We start from the raw sequence: 19,730 nt of genomic DNA on the forward strand, positions 1-19,730 counted from the left end.
CAGAGAGATAGCGAGAGAGGGAGGGTAAGTATTGATAGCTACGTCTTAGTGAGAGACCTAGACTGAGCCTCGAGTGGTAAGTACAACAATAAATTTCCTTTGTCTGTAATATTTGCCTGATACTGATTTGATGCTGAGTGATGTGAGTGTAGTAGTGATTGTAAGTGGGTGGCCTCAGCTGACGGGGATTGATGCATCGGGCTGATAGACTCGACGTCAACGCTGCTGGCGCTCTATTGTCGCAGGACATCACAGAGAATGAAATCAATTGATAGGAATATATCATTTGCTGAAGTGATTGAGTAATAGAAAGAGATATTACATAGTAAAGGCCGACTTACACCAACATCTCGGGACCCTTACCCATGGCCCCCTTGCCTCGGCTCCACATTGTACCGCATATCACTAAGACACATCGGGCCATCTCCATCTCCAACTCCAATTAAACGCGACGCGCGAAGGGAGCTTCCAAACTTATTAAACTTGGACCTTTATACATCACGGCCCCGCAGTTTGCAACGACATCGCAACCTTGCCAACTGCCCTCTATACCTGTCATATCTTGGCTTCAAATACCCTGAGCTTCTTCTCTGATCTCTCGCGACTGCTTACCAAGCTTCAAAGACGACCTGGCGATCCTGCGCACGCCTACAGACCCTTTGCGACACTTTCGAATGCGATTCGCAATTGGTTCCTTTGTTCAAAAGACTGCTCCATGAATTGATGCTTTAGACTTTTGCTAGGTGGATATATTATACAGGTAATCACTCACTACGCCTCTGGATCGATTGCGCCAGAGTTGTCCCCATGTCTCCCTTGATCAATCCTCCCAATTACACCCAGCTAACCTCCCCAGCACCCATAATGAATACCCTGGACGATGATCGCCTGTCCGCCAGTTCAGCTGACTCGGACAATGACAACGACAACGATAATGACAATGACAACGACCGCAACGACGTCGACGAGGCAATGGAGGACGCTGACGACAATGGCGATCAGGATCAAGATGCAGAAGGCGATGACGATGATAACAACGACGACGAAGACGATGACGACAATGCAGATGCAGACGCTGATGCAGACGGTGAAGGTGAAGAATCTCAACCGCCTGCGACAGACTCAAACGATCAACGGAGTACTCAGATAAAATCCGAACCCGACGATTCGCAATCCCAACCCAGGAAATCAGCTACACCCGCCCCGAGTCTCGACAAGCGGTGGCCTCAGCCGTCGCCTGAGTACATCGGCGCAGCGTCCTACGATATCGTGCCGACCATGGCAGCGCCGCAATCGACGAGTGTCAATGCCATGGCTATCACACCCGATTTGAGGTACTGGATCACGGGAGGCTCAGACGGGTATATTCGTAAATATGACGGGCCCAATACCATCAACGGCAAGCTGGCTTTGACGGTTGCGCAGAGGCATCCGTTTGTGGATAGCGTTACCAAGGCTGGCATACTCATGTCGTACTGGGAGAATGAGGAGCCGCCGCCTCCGGGACGGGGAGACCAGGAGCATATTCTCTCGCCTGTTTACTCTCTCGCTGTACAATCGCAGGCTCTTTGGTTACTATCTGGTCTGGAGTCAGGGGGTATCAATCTACAGAGCGTCCGACACGACGAGGGCAAGAGAATCCACTGTCTGCAGCAGCACACAAACGCTGTGTCTGTCTTGACGATGGCGCAGGACGAAAGGAGCGTTCTTAGCGGTGGATGGGACAAGAACATCTTTGATTGGGATCTCAACACCGGTCAAACCATCAGAAGCTTCGATGGCAACGCAGGTCAAATATCAGCTCTTGAACTCCGTCCCGCAAGCGGTGCTCCCATCCCAGAAGACGACGATGAGCCACTGCCTCCTACAACAATGACTACAAATAACGCGGCGCCTATAGCGAATGGGAACTTTACAGATCCACTCAACAACGATGGAGTCGACGATATGACCGCTGAGTTCAACGCCAATCCCAGCAACGGCGATGGCGACGGGTCAGCTTCACCCGCGCACGACAGTCTCTTTGGAGGAAGCGATGCGGGGAGCTTATTCGGCGAGACAAAGGAAGATCAACCCTTTGGCAACGACGACGATGAATTCACTGCCGTGATGCCGGGCCATGGTCATGATAGCGCTATGGACCATTCAGCAGACATGGCCGCTCTCGACGCAGGAAAAGATCCAGAGCCTGAGCCTGAACCCGTTCCGGAACCCGAACCGGTCGTTGAACCGCCCCCGCCTGAGCCATCGCTGGATACAAGCGACGCTATGGACGTCGATCTCGTACCGGCTCCAACGCAAGGCACAGAACCATCGCAAGACGCACTCCCCAAGTCTGAGCCAACATCTCCTTCGTTACTCCTCAGATCACACACCCCCACGAATCATGATCCAACACAAACATCCAACACAACATTCCTCTCGGCTGCGATGGACGGAACATTAAGAATCTGGGATCGACGCCAACAAGATCCCGTGGCGCGCATCGGCACAAGGAATGGTGTCCCCCCGTGGTGCATGGGCGCCTGCTGGAGTCCCAACGGCAACAACATCTACGCGGGCCGTCGCAACGGGACCGTGGAAGAGTACAATATTCACAAGGCAAAGAGAAATTGGGAACCCCACAGGACGCTCAAGTTCCCCGGGGGCAGCGGAGCAGTCAGTGCCGTGAGACCCATGATTAACGGCCGTCATCTCGTCTGGTAGACTCCCCCTCCCCTCCCCCTCCCCTCTTATCAGTCTGTCCATACTAACAGTGAGTGTCCAGTGCCTCCCACGATATCATGCGTCTCTACGATCTTCGTGAATCGCCCATGAAGCACTCTAGCGTTCCCTTCCTCATCATCCCCGGTCCTCCCCGTGCAGGCGTCATCTCCAGTCTCTACATCGACCCGACAAGCCGCTACATGCTGAGCGCTGCAGGCACAAGAGGCTGGGAGGGTACGAGTACAGAAGTCCTCATCGGTTATGAGATTAATGCTACCAATGGATAGCTTGGGGTCGTCTCAACTCGAACTGACTCTCCAACTTTGGGACTTGGTCGTCGTGCTTTGTATATACTGGAGTTGGTCATGGCGAGCTTTAATTTATAGTCGGATTTTCCTGCCTCTATAACAGTTAGACAAAATTCCATTCCTATTCCTCAATTCTTCGACTTCTCGGGTCACTCAATCAGCAGCAGTCAGGGTTTGATACAGCACCCGTACAATTTCTACACCAACGACTACATAATCTACAATTCCTATCGTAAGCTATTCATTCAGTCACTCCGACTGACCTCTCAACGAGGAAAGAAAACTCAGGAATCTAATCATAAAGAACAAAAAGACTTATGTAACTTGGCATAAGTTTATGACACCTTTTGCTGAGTTTATTTTGACACCCTATGACAAGTTCCGATGTTTTCTTGCTCCCCGACGGCACTTCAATCGAAGCTGATCAAGTCCTCCCCATCTTTCTTGTCATCCTCCATTGATGACCCTCCAATATCGGTGCCCGATGTAGCAGGCTTCTCCCGGCTGGGTTCAGCTTCTTTGCAAGTTGAGACCTTAATTGACCAATGTTTTTCAACTTTCTCTTCACGTCGCCGATGAAGGCTGTCCGATGTTGTTGTTCGGTGCCAGGTCTCACTGATGTGTATTGACTCGGGGCTCTTCTGGCGTCTTTTGGCCTTCGCGTCCTCTGCGAGCTGTTTATCCTTCTTGGCCAATTTGTCTGGGCTCCAGTTCTCGCGGCGAGAGGCTTCCTTTGAGGCATCCGCGAAACTCTCAAAGACTCTAGTTGTCGTTATGGCATTGTCCGCAGTTTGGTGGGCCTGCTGGATCGTTTCCGCGTAATAGCCCCCCTCCATTATTTGTTCACTGGTTGGCTCTAAGCAATGTTTTCGAGCTTGTGCCATGGGAGTTGAAGTTGGTACCTGGGAACTTGGAGCTTCAAAGGCATCGGACCGGCGAGTTGGAGACGTTTGAGGTCTAGATCCTCCCGAAATTGTTCTATCGCTTCGTGACTGGGGGCGATAATTGGGCTTTTTGGGAGCTCGAGCAGGTAACGGAGAAGTCCTGAGGGGCAACTTCATCTTTGGAGGCTCATCGCATCGTGAGGGGCACTTGCAAGGCTGCCAACAACGCGACTCGCAACTGTGGCCACACTTCAAGACCTCTTCGCACTTCTCCAAGCATTTGACCTCGCTGTGGTCGAACTTGTGGCAAGCGAGCTTACATGGATGGCCCTTTGCACACGTGGACTCGCAACTTTTATCGCAACCGCCTCCAGGGATGTACTTCCAACCACTGGCATTCTTGATGTTTGTTCGTATTCCGTGGTTACGGCAAGTGACCGGCAGGTAGTTGTCGATACTCTGACGGCGTTCAAACACATCAATGACCTTTCTCCATGTACTGTAAGCCTCTGAAGTCTCATCTCTCACCAGTGTTTGGGAGTTGCCGAAGACATACAGTCCGCATCTCGCTCGGCTGGTACCCACGTTTGTCCGATTCGCGTTCCCAATGAAGCCCGGGCCAAGGGTTCGAACTAGTGATAGTAGAATGACATCGTTCTCTTCGCCCTGGAAGCCATCGACAGTTCTTACCGACCACTTCTTCAAAGGATTCTTGAGTTCGAGGTATAGGTCGCGACGAAGCTTCTCCGTGATGAGAGCAACCTGCCCCTTGTAGAACGTCAAAACAGTGATGCGTTCCGGGTCAACGCCGTTCTGAACAAGATATCGCACGAAGCCCACTATCATGTCAGCCTCATCTGGATTCGAAAATGAAAAGTCGTTGGCATTCTGCCTCTCTTGTCCCTCGTGATCAAACCACCAAAGGCTCTTCCCGCCCATGCCCGGTACAGGAGGCCGGTTGTCTGGGTCGTATACGGAACAATGATCTGTGAGCTTGGGATAGAACGCGTTGACCACTTCGCGAATTGCAGGGACCATACGACGCTGGACTCGGAGCATGCTATATGGCAACTTGAGCTTGACCAGGCGCTCAAACAAAGACACATGCATGTTGTAGGGATCACGGCCGAGTTCTCGCACATCTACAGATGGGACCAGTTGCTGGTGATCTCCGACGAGCACAACCTGATCCAGGCTGGGATAGAGAGCGGAACTAATGTTGGCTTCTCGAGTTTCGGCCGCTTCCTCGATCATCAATATGCGGGGCTTCAATGCTGCGATCATACCACGATACTTGGACAGTCCGGTGGTTGTACAACCCACGATCTCAATACGCTCACCTGTGATGAGTCTGACATCGGACTCCCATCGGCTGACTTTGATATCATCACATGCTTCCTGGTACTCTTTGAGAAGCTGAGGGAACTTTTGAGCTCGTGCGAGGATAAGTTCTTCTCGTAGGAGGTGATAGACCATGCCGCGATAACGTGGCTGGATCTTATATAGATCTTGATGCTGTTTCAATAGCCTGCGGGCTCGGTGAGCCCAGGAGGCTTGTTTGGAGAGTTCACTGGGAAGGGCACCGGTGACATTGAACTTCATGGGAAAGAAAGCACCTTTGAGTCTCTCCTTCTGATTCTCTTGCTGGGTTTCATCAACAGCATCATCTTTTTCGGGATTTTCAGCCTGGTTCTGGGGAGGGCGTATGTCAACAGTGGTGTCTGTCTCGATGACCTGGAGCCAGTGCGCAATGCGACACTCAATCTCAGTTCCGTCATCACGATTGACCAGAGTAGCAGACTCCCACTCGTCATCATCCAACGACTTGTACTGAGCATCCGAGAGGAGTCCTTCTTTAAGAAACTCTTCAGCTGGAATCAGAAATGCAGGGAAGCATTGCGACAACAACTTCTCCATTGTGCCGAGAACCTTTCTTCGAGCTCTCTCAGCCGCGATGCCACCACTTTGTGTTTTTAATTTGGCTTTGAGATTGTACAAAGTACGCTCTTCTATCGCCTCGTCTTCTGTGCGCCCACCGAGACGAACAATGACGGCCTCAAAAACCGAGAGTCGGTCCAGAAGCTGATCGAGAGCGTGGTTGGTTTGAGCAGCAACTATGACGGGTGGGGTATCTCCTTTTTGTCGAGACTTGAGAGTCTGGACATAGCTTTCAATGGCTACAACGGATGTGAAAGTCTTGCCAGTGCCAGGAGGACCTTGGATAACCGCCAGCTCTTTGTGGGCCATGCGTTCCAAAGCTTCCCTTTGAGAAGGATCAAGGTGGTCAGCTCTGTCAGGAATACGAGGAGTCTGCCCTGGAGTGTCTGCAAGATAGTCGGTCGTGTGTTCGGTGTTGGACTCATGAATGATGTATTTGTCAAACTTGGAACTGAGGAATGTTAGTTTGGGTATTGAGTATGCAACGGGATAGACCTACTCAAACTTTGCGGCATGTTGTAGCCCAACCATGGCATGGCGAACAGTCTCAAAATAACCTCCTTTGGCTTCGAGCATCACCATCTCAACGGAAGGATCGAAGACGGCATTGTTGCAGTCGGACCAAAAGATCTCGATCCGGGGCGGAGTGTCTTCACCTTCGTCATTGGCAGGATCAGGTTCAAGGCCACCCACAATGTATCGTGCGGCAACAACTGCAACATAGCATTGGGTGTTGAAGTTGTCATCTTTGGGAGACAGCGCAATAAGGGTACCAGCAGTAAGCCGGTTCGACTGTTTCCACTCAACTTTGGTGGGTGAGCGCTCTGTTGAGAAGGCAATGCGGCAAGCTGCCCCAGATCTAGCAAACAAGTAGCCTTGGACGTGTACCTTGTAGCTGTTAGTAGAGGACTTGAGGAAGGAGAAAATGTGACTGACTTGTGTATAGATGTAGAAGTTATCTCTGTCTCCCTCCATCATTCTAGGCTTGTTCCTGAAGCAGTTGATAGCTTGCCGAAGAAGCTCAGTACCCTCGAAACGATTCGTGATGTACTGGAACTCAAGGTAGGCATTCTTGGCATCACGTTCAGATAGAACTTTAATGTTTGGGGGATGGGGCAATGGGGCAGCATCGATGGACATCAGCTCGCTTGAGTGTGGAAACTCTGGAGCCAAGTGCCAAGGGACGCTGCCAGTCTTTGGCAGATTGTTCTTGTGATTGACATGCTGAGTAATGATTTCCAAAGGAGTTTGGTCTCCCGGCATCTTGGAAGCATTAGTATACGAGGAGAAAAGGTATAGCTGTCGTACTCACCTGTTGGTTTTGATCCCCCATCTTGCAAGATGAAGGTGACCTTGCTCGATGAACTCGATGAGAGGGGGAAGCACCCACAACTGGCGTTGTAAGGGAGAATATGGACAGTGTCAAGGAGATAACAGACGAGATACGGCGCAAAGGGTTGGTATGTTATCAGGAAGCTCTGAGGGCTTGGTGATAGAAGAGATGTGTGTTCTGATGAGAATGGTTGACGACGGAAAGGATGAGTACGGTTAAAGAAGAGAAGAGGCGAGAGGCTGAAGACTCCGAGTAGAAGAAGAAAAAGAAGAGTGGGAGAGTGGAATAGTAAGGAGCTATTTCTTGAACCGTTTGTTGCCCAGCAACTCTGAAGAATGAGAATGAGAGTAGAGAGAGAAGGAAGAAGTACGAGGAGATATGAGAGAAGGAAGAAGGAGGTGGGTAACGGGCGCAAGCTGCAGGTATGACTGAGGACTCAACTCAAGTTTTGAGTCCAATAAAAAGTTGAGGATGAAAAGTTGATGCCAGCTGCCCGCCAGGTGCCACTTGCAGATGTTGGATATTCCTCGTAGCGGGAGGTGGTTGCACGTCCCCTGGCTCCAGTTGCTTCAGAAAGGGTTCCAGTACAGTAGCGAGTAAATGGCCTTAGGGCATCCAATCAGAAATTGTGATCTGGCTCGGAGGATGTATTTGATACTGCGATGAAGCTGTTGTGGATTTTGTACTGGTTGTTTCGATGGTTGGAGTATAACTGATGAGTGTACAGAGTGTTGTGCTGAGCTTGAGGCGAGTGCTCGGGCACGGGGTTTCCTCCTTGACAGATTGGGAACAGTTGGTTTCTTTGATAGATGATTCTGACTTTGGAGAGCGACTTCTGTTATTGAACCGCGTTGTGTTGTTTCAATTCAGTGCAGGACAAACGTTGGTTGTCGACGGAAGTATGGGACACTCCAGGAGGAGTAGACAGCAGGGCACACGACGGCTGAGAACAGCGCCGGGGAAGATTATAATGGACGACCGTAAGGATCAGTATACTGAGGTCTTTTTGTTGATTGAGCGACTGATCGCTGGTGTTCTCGTAGAGTATGAGTGTCCTGCGCTCAAACGTCGTGGTTAGCACGTTGGCGCTCGACCGACAGGTTCCAGGAGTCTACCTTTCCCGCGCTTGCCCAAAGACACAAACCGTTCATCAAATGCTATGACTAGAAACCAGTCTAGTAACTTCAATTGAAAGCTGTTCCTTGTAGTTCTCGCTCGTGGGCAATGCCTCGTCTCGTACCCTCGCAGAAAGGGGTAATTCGTCGCTCGTCATAAATCACAAATCGTCTTTCGAAACCAGCTTCTAGAACCTCACATAAAGCTTCGTATCTATTTAGAGAAATGAAAAGAAAGAAACGGAAGAGGAGAAGGAGAAAACTTTAGAAAATGTAGAGTACACCCCTGGTGCTTGATCTCGGGAGCCTGCACAGGGCTACACTCAACAATCGTCATGTCCGCTGCATGTTCCCCCTCAGCGCGCCAGTGAAAGATGAAAGAATGGATGTTTTGCATCGGAATCATGGCAATTTGCATGTTTGAATCATAGACCGGGCGTGTCTTCAGGGGTGTATGTGGGATCTTGCATCGCGGTCAGGGCCGTGCCTAATCAAGGCAATGAGGGACAGACAATGTGACACATGCATGTCGTTCTATATGGGATGGACAAGATTTGACAGCAGTTAATCAGAGTTAAAGGGTTTATGTGTCATGATGGAACGACATGGGTTGTGACTTGTCGTGTATTTCGTTTGTCGCCACATCATTTGCGATTCTAGCAAAGAAAATGCATGCTGCAACGAGCGTTTGCGCAATTAGAAGCATGCATGGACAAACAGTATGCCACTGTTGCAGTTTGGGCATCAAACAGCATGCAGCAAACGCTTACACTTCATTGACCTGCATGTCAAACAACACATGCAAGCCTCATCATCAATCACAAGCCTCAGAGAACAAACGTATGCATGAACAGAGTTGGCGATTTTATTCTTCTCCCGGGTATTCCGTGCATCAAACCCTCTCACCAAAAGCAACAACTCGACCAAAACCCATGATATCATGCAATCACTCTTTTCTCTTACACAAGTGTTGGTATACCCCATAACAAATCGCTTTGGAATCCGCGATAATGACTCTACAGACCAAAGCCCCCTTTCGCCAGAAAATGCCCGCCGCATTCCTTTGACCTTTGATCCCATTTCGCCTGGTAAGAACACCGATCAACACCCCGGGATATCTGTCGTCGTGTACGGACTCAATGTACATAAGCAGGATGTACAACTGAAAGGCCACTGAAAGCTTCTTCTATATGATCGCAAAACCTGCATGTTCTAACTCAACACCATCAGGGAGAATCGGCCGCCCTTGCATCGGGAAAGGCCAGAAGAGGGGGTTCTCCATACTATCTCCTGTCTTCTGGACCGAAGGTGATTGTTCTCCCATGAATGGTCCTGCGCCCCATTGGCACGTAATGTCCCCCTCCCTCAGGTTGGGCGAGAAGAAGTTGAGACTCCCCGTTTGTGGCAAGACCAAACGGTCGTACTCTTCCGCCGTGAGCTTGTCGACGTTGTTCTCGACCTCAATGTCCCACTTTGCGGCCAAATAACGTAGTATGTTGAGAGCCTGCTCAGCGAATTGGTGGCAAGGAGCCATCTCGGTGAGGTCTGAAATGCCTTGAGTGATGGACTCGGCCACACGAGGATCCACCTTGACCGCTTTCTCCATATCCACTTCAGTCGTATCCGAGCCGACAGTTGTTGCGCCAATCGCTAGATGCATGATGGCTGATGTAAGAACAAAATATGGTACGAACGAGGGCGTTCGTCGCAAGGTATAGAGTGAAGAGTACGATCTTAGAAGGCCTTGAATGGCGTCGGCCGCCTGTGAGCAGACATCGCGAGGCGAGACCTTGGATCCAATGATTCGGAGCTTGATGAGAGGCCGGAATAAGAGTAGGATAGCGAAATGATAGTACATGCTGCTCAAGTTAGCGGCTGTGGTGAAACAAACGTGTTGGGCTTAGACTTACTGAGCGAACAGCACAGCTGGGGTGAAATTGTGCCCCAGTCGAAGGACCTCAGGTATGCGATCATACCAATTGAGGTACTGTGTGTACATGTTCAAAAGTTCTCTTGCTGTCAGGGGTTTGCCAGGGGAATGAAGAATGTACAGAGATTGGTGTACGAGCTCGCTGAGTTCGCAGAAACATTTATACACGGAACGCACGTTAGACGGTTGTTGGCATGAGCGTTGCAAGGGAGCGCCTGTCACAGTCAGCGATAGTCATAGAATAACACCAAAAGAAATTCACCGTCGTCAGTATAAGGCACCCACAGAGACGCTTCGACGTCTCCTATTATCGCGGGCTTTGGTGGTAGGTGAGGGAAGCAGGAGCATTGCGGCAATGAGCCTGTGGCGAGGGACCATGCACTGTAGTGTCTGTTAGAGTGAAATCTCACGATGAAAGGGAACACTCACTGGTCAAGCGCAAAAGCACCCCAGAAGGTTGCTGACTGCACAGCGAGTTCATCTTCATCTCCTTCGTCCATTATTCGGTGGAGTCCCATCTCAATGGCGAGTCGAATACTCTGCCCAGCGTAATACCAACTCTCTGAATCTCGCCCACAACTAGCCTCTCGGATCGACATTATCCCCAAAGCTTGGATAGTTGTAAGGGAATGGTGATCCGTTTCCTGGGCAAATAGTCTCAATGACTCCTTGAAGAAGTGGTCACCAGAAGTATAAGGGTCGTTGGGATTGGCTCGAGACATGGGCTGTGTCGAAAAGCGGCACCCCAATGCAAGAAGGGCATTCACCAGTATCGGTGAACAGTATCGATTCCGTCCCTTTTGGAAATCCTGAAGAAAGTGTTCTTTGCTCAGGGACGCAAATGTTGGATACTCCCAACAGAAATACAACGCCAGAAGGTGTTGAACAAGAACGTTGTCGCCGGTAATTACGGTCCAAGTTGAAGCCGGTGTTCGGAGCCCCGGTTCATTCAATGGTGACAGGATCTGTTCAACTCCACGATATCGTGGAAGACCGTCCGAGATTTGATCAGGATTCATCCCTTCGGCCCATGACCCATCTCGATTTTGTGGCGGTCCTCGCATATCTGTCTGCCAGTTCATGACGTCGGGATATGAGTCGCTCCTTGTTGACTCGGTTTGGCTGAAGGTAGATTGCCAGGGACTGTGCTGACCCATCTCGGGCCGCATGGAAGACTGCTGCGACTGTTGATGGCTCGCACCAAGGCTCATGGCTGCCAATGTACCCAGTCCACCTCCTGGGAACCCCGGGTTAGGACCCATGGTAGGCGCCTCGGAACGGGGAGGAAACGAAGATATAGAACGCTCCCCAGGGCGTGGTGCGCTTGCGAGCCATTCTGAAATGGTTTCGACGGGTTGGCCGCCCCGAAGACGGGTTAGAACCTCTTCCCATAGTTCTGGTCGGACAAGAGCAGCGAAGACTTGGTCACTTGAACGCTGCTTTTGTCGGAGAGTTTCGATTTCGGTTCGGAGGTTCTCCTTCGACTGGCGCACGGGAATCTCGTATACACATTCGGCATCTTTCTGTGCTCTACATCGTCCGCACGGCTTTTTGCCATCGCACTATAACATCAATTGTTAGCAAGGATGGGTTTACAGCATAATCATTACGGGAACAAAGCGAGCACTGCACCCAATTGCGGAAGTCTATCACAAGCTAAATAAAATGTTGTGGTGGGACTTGCTATGACGTACAAGGAAAGTGAAGAACAAGAGCCGACTACGCAACCAAGGATTTCGGGAAAGTAAGCTGATCTGCTACATACCTTTGCGCGCTTCTTGCGGCATTCTGTGCAGGCATTGGGCGTCACAACACCCAGCCCTCGGCGGCGTTTCGAGTTTTGTGAATGGGTGACGTTAGCTGTTGCAGGACCTGATGCAGTCGAGGGCGTATTGGAGGACTGAACTGAGGTGGGGGTAGGATTCCCTTGCGAGGAAGCTCCCCCAACCTGCGCAGTAGCTCCTTGCGGCGTGTGTTCAGCACTGGGTTGTCGTTGACTACCAGCGTCTGAATGTTCGTTGTCGACATCCATCACTCGAAAAACGAGCCTGACCGCAGGCTATTGCAAAGTACAGAAGTTTGTGGAGACAGAGGAAAGGTTCTTCGTTTCGCTGTTGTCGTGCGTATGGAACTAGGCGTCTGTCGTGAAGCTTTGTGAGCTCCAACCTTCAGCTCGAAGAGCTTCGGGTGGGATGAGGTCTTGGAGGGGCGACGGCGGAGGGCACGGCGCAGTCTGACATGCTGCGAGGGGATTCGCGATGGTGTCGTCAAAGTTACAACCTGAGTCCTGAAGCTTGAACTCTCACCTTGTTCTCCTCTGGCCACAGCAAAAAAAAAAAAAAAGTAGGCCTGGTTTTTTGGCGCCAGAAGCGAAGATGACTTTGGGCTGTTGGTACCTGAATGACTTCTGCTTTCTCAGTCGCGTCAGGGCGGCTTTGTAGCGGGGAGAATGCGATGCGGAGACAAGACGGTTGAAGATGGCCCACCTGAGCTCTCACAATTGCATCAAGACCAGTCACAGCGAGTCGTAGGTCGAATTTGGGTAAAAAGCCCGGGCAATGCGCATTCATCGACTAGCTAGTAGAGTGCTAGGCTCTAGCACGACGTAACCGAACTAGAGGTGAGCTTTGAAAGCTCACGAACTCGAGGATACGTGACCGGGGGTTTCAAGGAGCTCGAGGCCGACTCCGCGAGTCAAGGGAGAGAAAATGAAGGGTTGCAGAAGTCGCAGATCAGTGGCGCTTTGAAGCGCGCAATGTTGTTTCTCTTTTCCTGTCGCAATTTGCGATCTCAGGAGGGATTAAAGAGGTTGCTAAGAAGTACTGGTTGGTGTACTTGGTGTCCACTCGATCGTCGATTGCGCCGGCGATAGAGACCAAAAGTTGGGCGCTGTGGTCCATGCACAACACGGATTGGCAACGATTTGAGTTGAACAATTGAAGATATTGAAGTCAAATTGAGACCGAAAGCGGAAGTTTGCGCATACAACGGAAGTTGGACAGACTGGGAATAAAATGAGAACTGATTGATTGTAGGGATGTGTGGGAAATGGGATGATGAAGATTGGCTATGTCCAGTATGGGAATCTCTTGCGATTGTGCTCACGATTATCGTCGCGCTCGATTACCAGGTTCGGGCCGGTTCAAATAGAGGCCTAGAACCACGGCGAAGTTTCTCGGCTGTAGCTTTAATTTGTTTGATGCCCTGTTACCGTGCTGAATGAATCTTGCGTTTCCTCGGCGAACTTCGTTGCAGATTGTATGTCTTGCAGCTACTCCGTATGTAGTCGATTACAGTAGCTGGGGTCCTGGCTCTGTCTCACGCTTCATGTCGTGAAACAGACGATGTTCGAACCGCGGATATGGAAGCTCTATAAGGAAATACAATGAGCGTTGATGAGGTATGGAGATCAAAGTTGAGAAAATGATTAGGTGGCCGAATGAAAGAGCTTTTTCTGGTTCTGCCTGAGGTAGAACTTGGAAGGTACGCTCAACCTCTTCAGGTTACGGTTACTAATGTTATCTGGAGAGGGTTGTTTCGCTTTTTACTGCTGAAGAAAGGAAGGAACTCTATTTTTGAACCGGCTCAAATGTTCTTGTCTTTGTAATCCAGTCCAAGATTGTCGACCGCCAAGCTAGGATTCTCCTGTCAAAAGGTCTCTGATAACCATGAGAATGAGTGCCATGGCCAGATCGACCAGGCCATACCACTGGAAGCTTGAAATTTAGTTAGGGCCATGGTCTGAGTGGACAATGTGTTCAGCGGCTCGTCATTCTGCAGTTATAGACTGCCGATGAGCCTTTCTTATTGCTCGCCCTCTCATCGCCATATTCCAGCTGCAAATCATGTCTTTTTTGAACCTTGAGATGTCTGAAACAAAGCTGTTTTTGCCCGAACCGCACTTCCCCTCAGCTTCTGGGCAAGGAATACTACAAAGTTGTACGCCATCAAACTTATCTCCAAGCCTGATCCAAGGTCACATCCACCACAAGCACGTCCATCGTCCAATTGGAATGTTGCGGAGCCTGCCAGATTGTGCATGCTTCCTTGCATTTGGCGCATCCTTTGGCCCTCCATCTCATCACCGTAACTTTGCATCGGAAAAAGCGAAACGGATATAAAACGGATGGCCATAACCAAGCCCTATGTTTCGTTCAATGGGATCTCTCGAGGAGAGCAAAGGTCTAGAGCCCTTGTAGATATGATGTCAGAGATATGGTAGGCTTGCGGCGATCAGAACATCATGGATGATCGTACGGAGTACCCAGGCTGGGGTAATTTATATCTTGGCAACATATGATTGACATTGCTGCATCGAAGTACTGCTGATGGTACTGGAGCAACTGCCAAGAAAAATGCCACACGATACTGGGCGACCGTGATAAATGGTGGTCCAGGTGGTAAAAAGGAGCGATTTCTCAGAATATTGGGTATTCATTCCAGTTGTCTTCCACCTTCACCTGAGAATTAACTTTCATGCCAGGGCCATCCATCGAAGTGCCCCTCCTAACCTTACCCCACAGTACGTCATCAACCTCTGACAGCCTCAACCTTCAATCAATTCAGCTTGGATCATGACCAGGAGCTGAGCTGCACTGTAACATGGCCTATAATTGCGGCAGCGATAAGAGGGGCTGAGAGAACTCTTCAATAACAAAAGATGCAGAGTTAACTGCGGTATATAGTGATTGACAATGTTACATACCCCAATATCCATCCATCCGTCCATGATACCGCCGTCCATGCTATGACCTGATTTTCCAAACACCAGCGAACCGCGCCCCGTATACATGCGCCCAGTTCCATGCACTACTATTATACAGCCAGGTTATTCGATGACAAAGGAAAATAATATATGCCTAACTCTCCGTCAGAGCCTATGCAAACGGTTCCCGGCGTCCTTTACTAGGACTTCGGTTTTTAACAGGGCTACGGCCCCGATCCGTCTTGCTTGGACTCCGACGCAGTGAAGGAGTGTATGGAGGCGCAAGAATCGTCTTCATTTTTGGCGGCGGTGTACTGTCCGTATCGGTACCATCGTCGAGCAACATGTGACGCTGCATCCTTGGTGTTTGTACAGGAACCCACATGAATCCTGGACCGTTCTCAGGGGCCATGGATGGATCGTGAGGTGGAGCTGCGGGTTGTGACTGAACGGGAGGTGCTGGCTTGCTGACATATCCACCCAAGAAAAAGTTGTTGGCGAAGGCGCAAAAGATGAGAACAGCGAAGAAAAATCCCTGTGAAGTGGTTAGCTTGGCGATTAGTATTATGCGGCATGAGGTACCCACCCAAGCTTTGAGGTTCATTGCTTCAGAAAACTCGTTGATGATCTCTGCGATTTGCTTGGCAGTCACCTTGACCCTCATGATAGCCTCAGGGTTCTGTGTCATGCATTCAGACCACTCCTCACATGCCACTCTGAGCGCCGGACGGTCGTTCTTAGCACATCCGTTGATACTGTACTGAGTTTGGCATTCCGTAATTTTCCCCATGATCTCGATTCGTGCCATCTCGTTTGCATTTTCGATGTCCGTTTTCACGGTGGTTACAATGGACCAGCCAATGTAGACAAAGACTGATACCAGGAAGAAATTCACAATCAACTTGACCCATCTGTAAAGATTGTCGGGGGCGTTAGGGTGTTCGTCCAACATATGCAACAGAGATCCCAAGAAACCCCTCGGGGCTTCCTTTGTTGCCTTCTTCTTGCCACGAGTTCGTCTCGGTGCGATGCTATCTTCCGAATCGGAATCTGACTCTGTCCATCGGTGTCGAGTTATGCTGCTGACATCTCTATCGAGATTATGTCTCTTTCGCTTGCGAATGAATCCCGACACAGAGAGGTCTCGAGTCGCTCGTATTTCGCCTCGACCTGGTGTATGCTTTTTGCTTGAGAAAGGAGTCTTGCTGTAACGAAAGGACTTGTCGATCTTGGAGGGACTCGTCATGCCACTCATGTTGATATCACTCATACGGTCCGCTTCAGGAGTGTCATTCGGGAAGTCAGAAACTTCTGTCAAGGCAGGGCTGTCTTCTGCGCCTGAGGCTTCAGACAGCGCAACGTCATCAAAAGGTCGTCGAGGTGTTGTAAAGGCAGGGTTGCGGAATGCTGGCGCGGTAGTTCTCGAAGACAATTGAGGAGTAAAGGAGGATTGCGGCGGTTTCGTTTTTGAGGGTGTCCCTAGATTTGCGAAAGGATTTGGTCTTAAGCTCGATTTCGAAGGGGAGCCAAAGACTACAAACTGTTAGCAAAGAGCTGCCAGACATCGCGGATTGTAGAAGCTACAGCTGCAACTGTGACGCCGGTGAAGATAAACTTGCCATTCTGTGAGTTGCTTTTTGCTGCATGTGTAAAAGGACTTGTGGGATCAAAAGGGCCGCTGTTCTGGTACTCCCAGTCCATAGGACCTTCGTAAGTTCGACGATCCATAATCGATGACAGCTACTGATTAGCTCGAATAATTACGATGTAAGGTTCGCCAGGTGGACAGAGGCTGGGGTTGATGTCGGGGCAGCTGTAGTGACTGAAAGTAGCTGCCAGATTCAATCCATCGAGTATTCTTCAACTCATCCGTGGCAACCAAAAAGGCCAAAGTAAACAAAGGGTGCGGGCCACCTGCCTGAGGTTTCTAGGTGGAGCTTCACGATTATGTCAGCCAACAGGGGTCGCGCCTCGCACCTGTGGCGGCTCTAGCCATACAAAGAAAGTTGAAGGTTTGCGAATTGTCAATCTTTCCATATTCACAGCTTTCGACGATTCTTCACCAACAAATTTCTAGCACGAACCTCTCGAAGTCTCTCAAGCGCTGTGATAACCAAATTGCAACAAGCGATAAAGAACTCCCAGAGCGATCTCGCACGATCGAGGACGCGACGCCATGTCGGAAAGGGATTCCCCCATTGGCGAGCATGCCAACGAGCCCGTCAACGACGGCCAAGAGCAAGAATACGAAGATGCTATCGCCGCCGCTGATTCTGATCGCGACTCCGATGCGCTGTCCGAGGTAGACGAGGATCAGTTCGAGGATTACGACCCAGAAACGGCCAACATCGAGGACCGTCCCGTCGACATTGACGAAGATGTTGCTCGCACATTGAAAGCTACAAAGCGAAAGCGTGCAGACGGAGAAGCCCCAAAGAAACCACGTGAAGGCCGCCGAGATAAGAAGCGCCGAGATCGAGATGAAGATGTTGATATGGATGATGCAGAGGATGGGGGCAAAAAGTCACGACGTTCAAGACGCGCTGCTGGTGATGGAGAGCGACGTCAACGTTCTAAGCCTGCTAGCCCAGAGCCAGAGAAGGAGGAGAACTTGACGCCGGCGGAGCGAAAGCAGCGAGAGCTCGACCGAATGATAGATGCGGCAATCAAGAAGCCAAGCGGTCTCAAGCGCAGGAAGAAGGATGAGATTGTAGGTTTCAAAGTGCATATGCTCAAGTTCTTTCACTAATTTCTTTTTACCCAGGATCTTGAGGACGAGATTGATGACCTTCTAGCGGATCTCAAGGTACAGATGGAACAGGCTTGTCAGGCTGATAACCAGGCTCGCGAGGCCGGCCAACCAGCTCTGCACAAGCTGAAGCTTCTCCCCGAGGTCACCGCTATCTTGAACCGAAACAACGTCCAACATGCCGTTCTGGACCCCGATACGAACTTTTTGCAGCACGTAAAGTTCTTCTTGGAGCCTCTGAACGATGGCTCTCTTCCAGCGTACAACATTCAACGCGACATCTTCAACGCTCTCGCCAAGATGAACATCGAGAAAGAGGCACTCCTCAGCAGCGGCATCGGAAGAGTGGTGGTGTTCTATACTCGTAGCAAGAAGCCCGAACCCAGTATCAAGAGAATTGCTACACGACTCCTGGGAGAATGGAGTCGACCTATCCTGAAACGAACCGACGATTACAAGAAGCGCCAGATCGAGACCCGTGACTACGATTATGAGTATGTATTCTCTTGCGGCTTGTCTCTTACATGTGCTGACTTGATGATAGATCTGCCAAGATGGCACAACGCCAGAAGACCAGCTCTCAATTCAGTCTTTCCCAGCGTCCTGCCGTCAACGCCAAAGATGCTGAGCGCGAACGTCTACTGGCCCCATCACGAGGTAACAACTCGGCGCGTATGGTCAACTTGCCTTCGAGCTACACTGTTGCTCCCCAGAGCACCTTTATGGGCTCGCAAAACTCCAGCCATCGTCCCCTTGGTGCAGGTGGTATGGAAGCTTTCCGCAAGATGGCTCAGAAGAGCAAGAAGAGGGCTAACTAAGGCTAAAATTCACGGTTGGATTTTGTTCGGAGCTTCTTGGAGCGTACCATATTTAGGCGAGCATTACAGTTGTAAGCTATTAGTTGAGGCAGAAGAGTCGACGCACGCGGGTTCTGGGTTTGGCGTTCTCGGCGTTCACATAATAGGCTATTAAACAAATCAAAACTGGAGCCCTCATGACGGGCTAAGGCGAACTGTTTTTTCCCCATATCCTTTATGATTGTGACTCTGATACTTGTGATGTGAAACGTGGTCGTCCCGTGCTCATGAGACATCAGATGACATAGACGGTTGACTCCGACATGGGTTTGGGGGTGTTTGGTCGCTGAACACATGCTAGAGAGACGAATGTCGTTGTCATGGTGTGTTCATTGGCTCGACATTGGAATCCTTCGATCTTCATGGTAACCTCGGTTCATGCTTGTGAGAGCACCTCTTCTGTGACTCTGTCATCATTTGGAGAAGCGTTCCCCAAAATAGCTTCAACCTCAGAATTTAGCTCATATGTAGAACACCAGCAGGCCCTACTCAGAGCATAATATCCCAGTAACCTGTGCAACAGAGTACGGTCCTAATAAAGCGCTCAAGTTGAACAAGCCTATCTTCTCGCCCCGTGGATGATACGAGGCGTGAGCGGCTTAGGGCACCCTTCAGTCACACGTTGAACAATTCCTGTGACGCCACTTTTGATCATTTCTCTAAAAATGCCATCCTTATGCATCTCCTTGTCAAAGGGTGCCTCTGGCCCGTCTCGTACCGCTATTTTCTGCCTCTCACACATTTCGCATAGCCTCTTTCTTCCCATAGCCAGCCCTCATCTGCCATCAACAGCACAAACCTGCCTCCAGACTTGGAGCCTAATGATGGGTAGACAGGCATCGCGGATGTTTCAACCAAGTTCCATCCCAGAAGTAAATGAACTGTTTATTACAACGCCCTGCGCTGCTGTCAAATCCGTAGTCCTAATTGGCGTACCCAAGATCCCGGCCGCTAACGACTGGTTGCAGGTGGTTTTAATTCAGCGCTTAGGACTACTAAACTGGCCATATCATACTCGAGTTGCCTTGAAGCAGGCCTCGAGTATGACCTCGGGAAAAGACGGTGCCTGCGGCCAAATGAATACATGTCAACGTCAGCAACATGTCGCACTCGAATGCAGGGCCTGGCGTTCTTGGGGTGCGCTTGGGGTCATAAATCAAGGCGGCATGAGAGGTTTATGTCCTTATATGGTACAGAGGCGAGTC

The 19,730-nt window shown here is 50.3% G+C and overlaps 5 protein-coding genes; 2 read left to right on the forward strand and 3 right to left on the reverse strand.

Annotated features, from left to right (window-relative positions):
- Positions 1 to 864: 864 nt before the first annotated feature.
- On the forward strand, positions 865 to 2,993 carry FFUJ_05575 (related to transcription factor SPT8; the record flags this gene model as incomplete). XM_023578801.1 has 2 exons in its annotated part: positions 865 to 2,702; positions 2,768 to 2,993. The coding sequence occupies 2 exons, from the start codon at positions 865 to 867 to the stop codon at positions 2,991 to 2,993; spliced, it is 2,064 nt and encodes a 687-aa protein (XP_023431751.1).
- Positions 2,994 to 3,424: 431 nt separating this feature from the next.
- Positions 3,425 to 7,099, reverse strand: FFUJ_05576 (related to NAM7-nonsense-mediated mRNA decay protein; the record flags this gene model as incomplete). XM_023578802.1 has 2 exons in its annotated part: positions 3,425 to 6,287; positions 6,336 to 7,099. The coding sequence occupies 2 exons, from the start codon at positions 7,097 to 7,099 to the stop codon at positions 3,425 to 3,427; spliced, it is 3,627 nt and encodes a 1,208-aa protein (XP_023431752.1).
- A 2,371-nt stretch (positions 7,100 to 9,470) lies between these two features.
- On the reverse strand, positions 9,471 to 12,246 carry FFUJ_05577 (related to nitrate assimilation regulatory protein nirA; the record flags this gene model as incomplete). XM_023578803.1 has 5 exons in its annotated part: positions 9,471 to 10,143; positions 10,195 to 10,429; positions 10,477 to 10,595; positions 10,644 to 11,776; positions 11,980 to 12,246. The coding sequence occupies 5 exons, from the start codon at positions 12,244 to 12,246 to the stop codon at positions 9,471 to 9,473; spliced, it is 2,427 nt and encodes an 808-aa protein (XP_023431753.1).
- A 2,845-nt stretch (positions 12,247 to 15,091) lies between these two features.
- FFUJ_05578 (uncharacterized protein) lies at positions 15,092 to 16,647 on the reverse strand (the record flags this gene model as incomplete). XM_023578804.1 has 3 exons in its annotated part: positions 15,092 to 15,454; positions 15,506 to 16,398; positions 16,461 to 16,647. 3 exons carry the CDS (start codon positions 16,645 to 16,647, stop codon positions 15,092 to 15,094), a joined length of 1,443 nt encoding a protein of 480 aa, XP_023431754.1.
- A 448-nt stretch (positions 16,648 to 17,095) lies between these two features.
- On the forward strand, positions 17,096 to 18,486 carry FFUJ_05579 (Transcription factor IWS1; the record flags this gene model as incomplete). XM_023578805.1 has 3 exons in its annotated part: positions 17,096 to 17,629; positions 17,684 to 18,162; positions 18,213 to 18,486. The coding sequence occupies 3 exons, from the start codon at positions 17,096 to 17,098 to the stop codon at positions 18,484 to 18,486; spliced, it is 1,287 nt and encodes a 428-aa protein (XP_023431755.1).
- Between the last annotated feature and the right edge of the window lie 1,244 nt (positions 18,487 to 19,730).

Source organism: Fusarium fujikuroi, chromosome FFUJ_chr06 (assembly GCF_900079805.1).
Source record: "Fusarium fujikuroi IMI 58289 draft genome, chromosome FFUJ_chr06".
Classification (NCBI taxonomy): Eukaryota; Fungi; Ascomycota; class Sordariomycetes; order Hypocreales; family Nectriaceae; genus Fusarium; species Fusarium fujikuroi.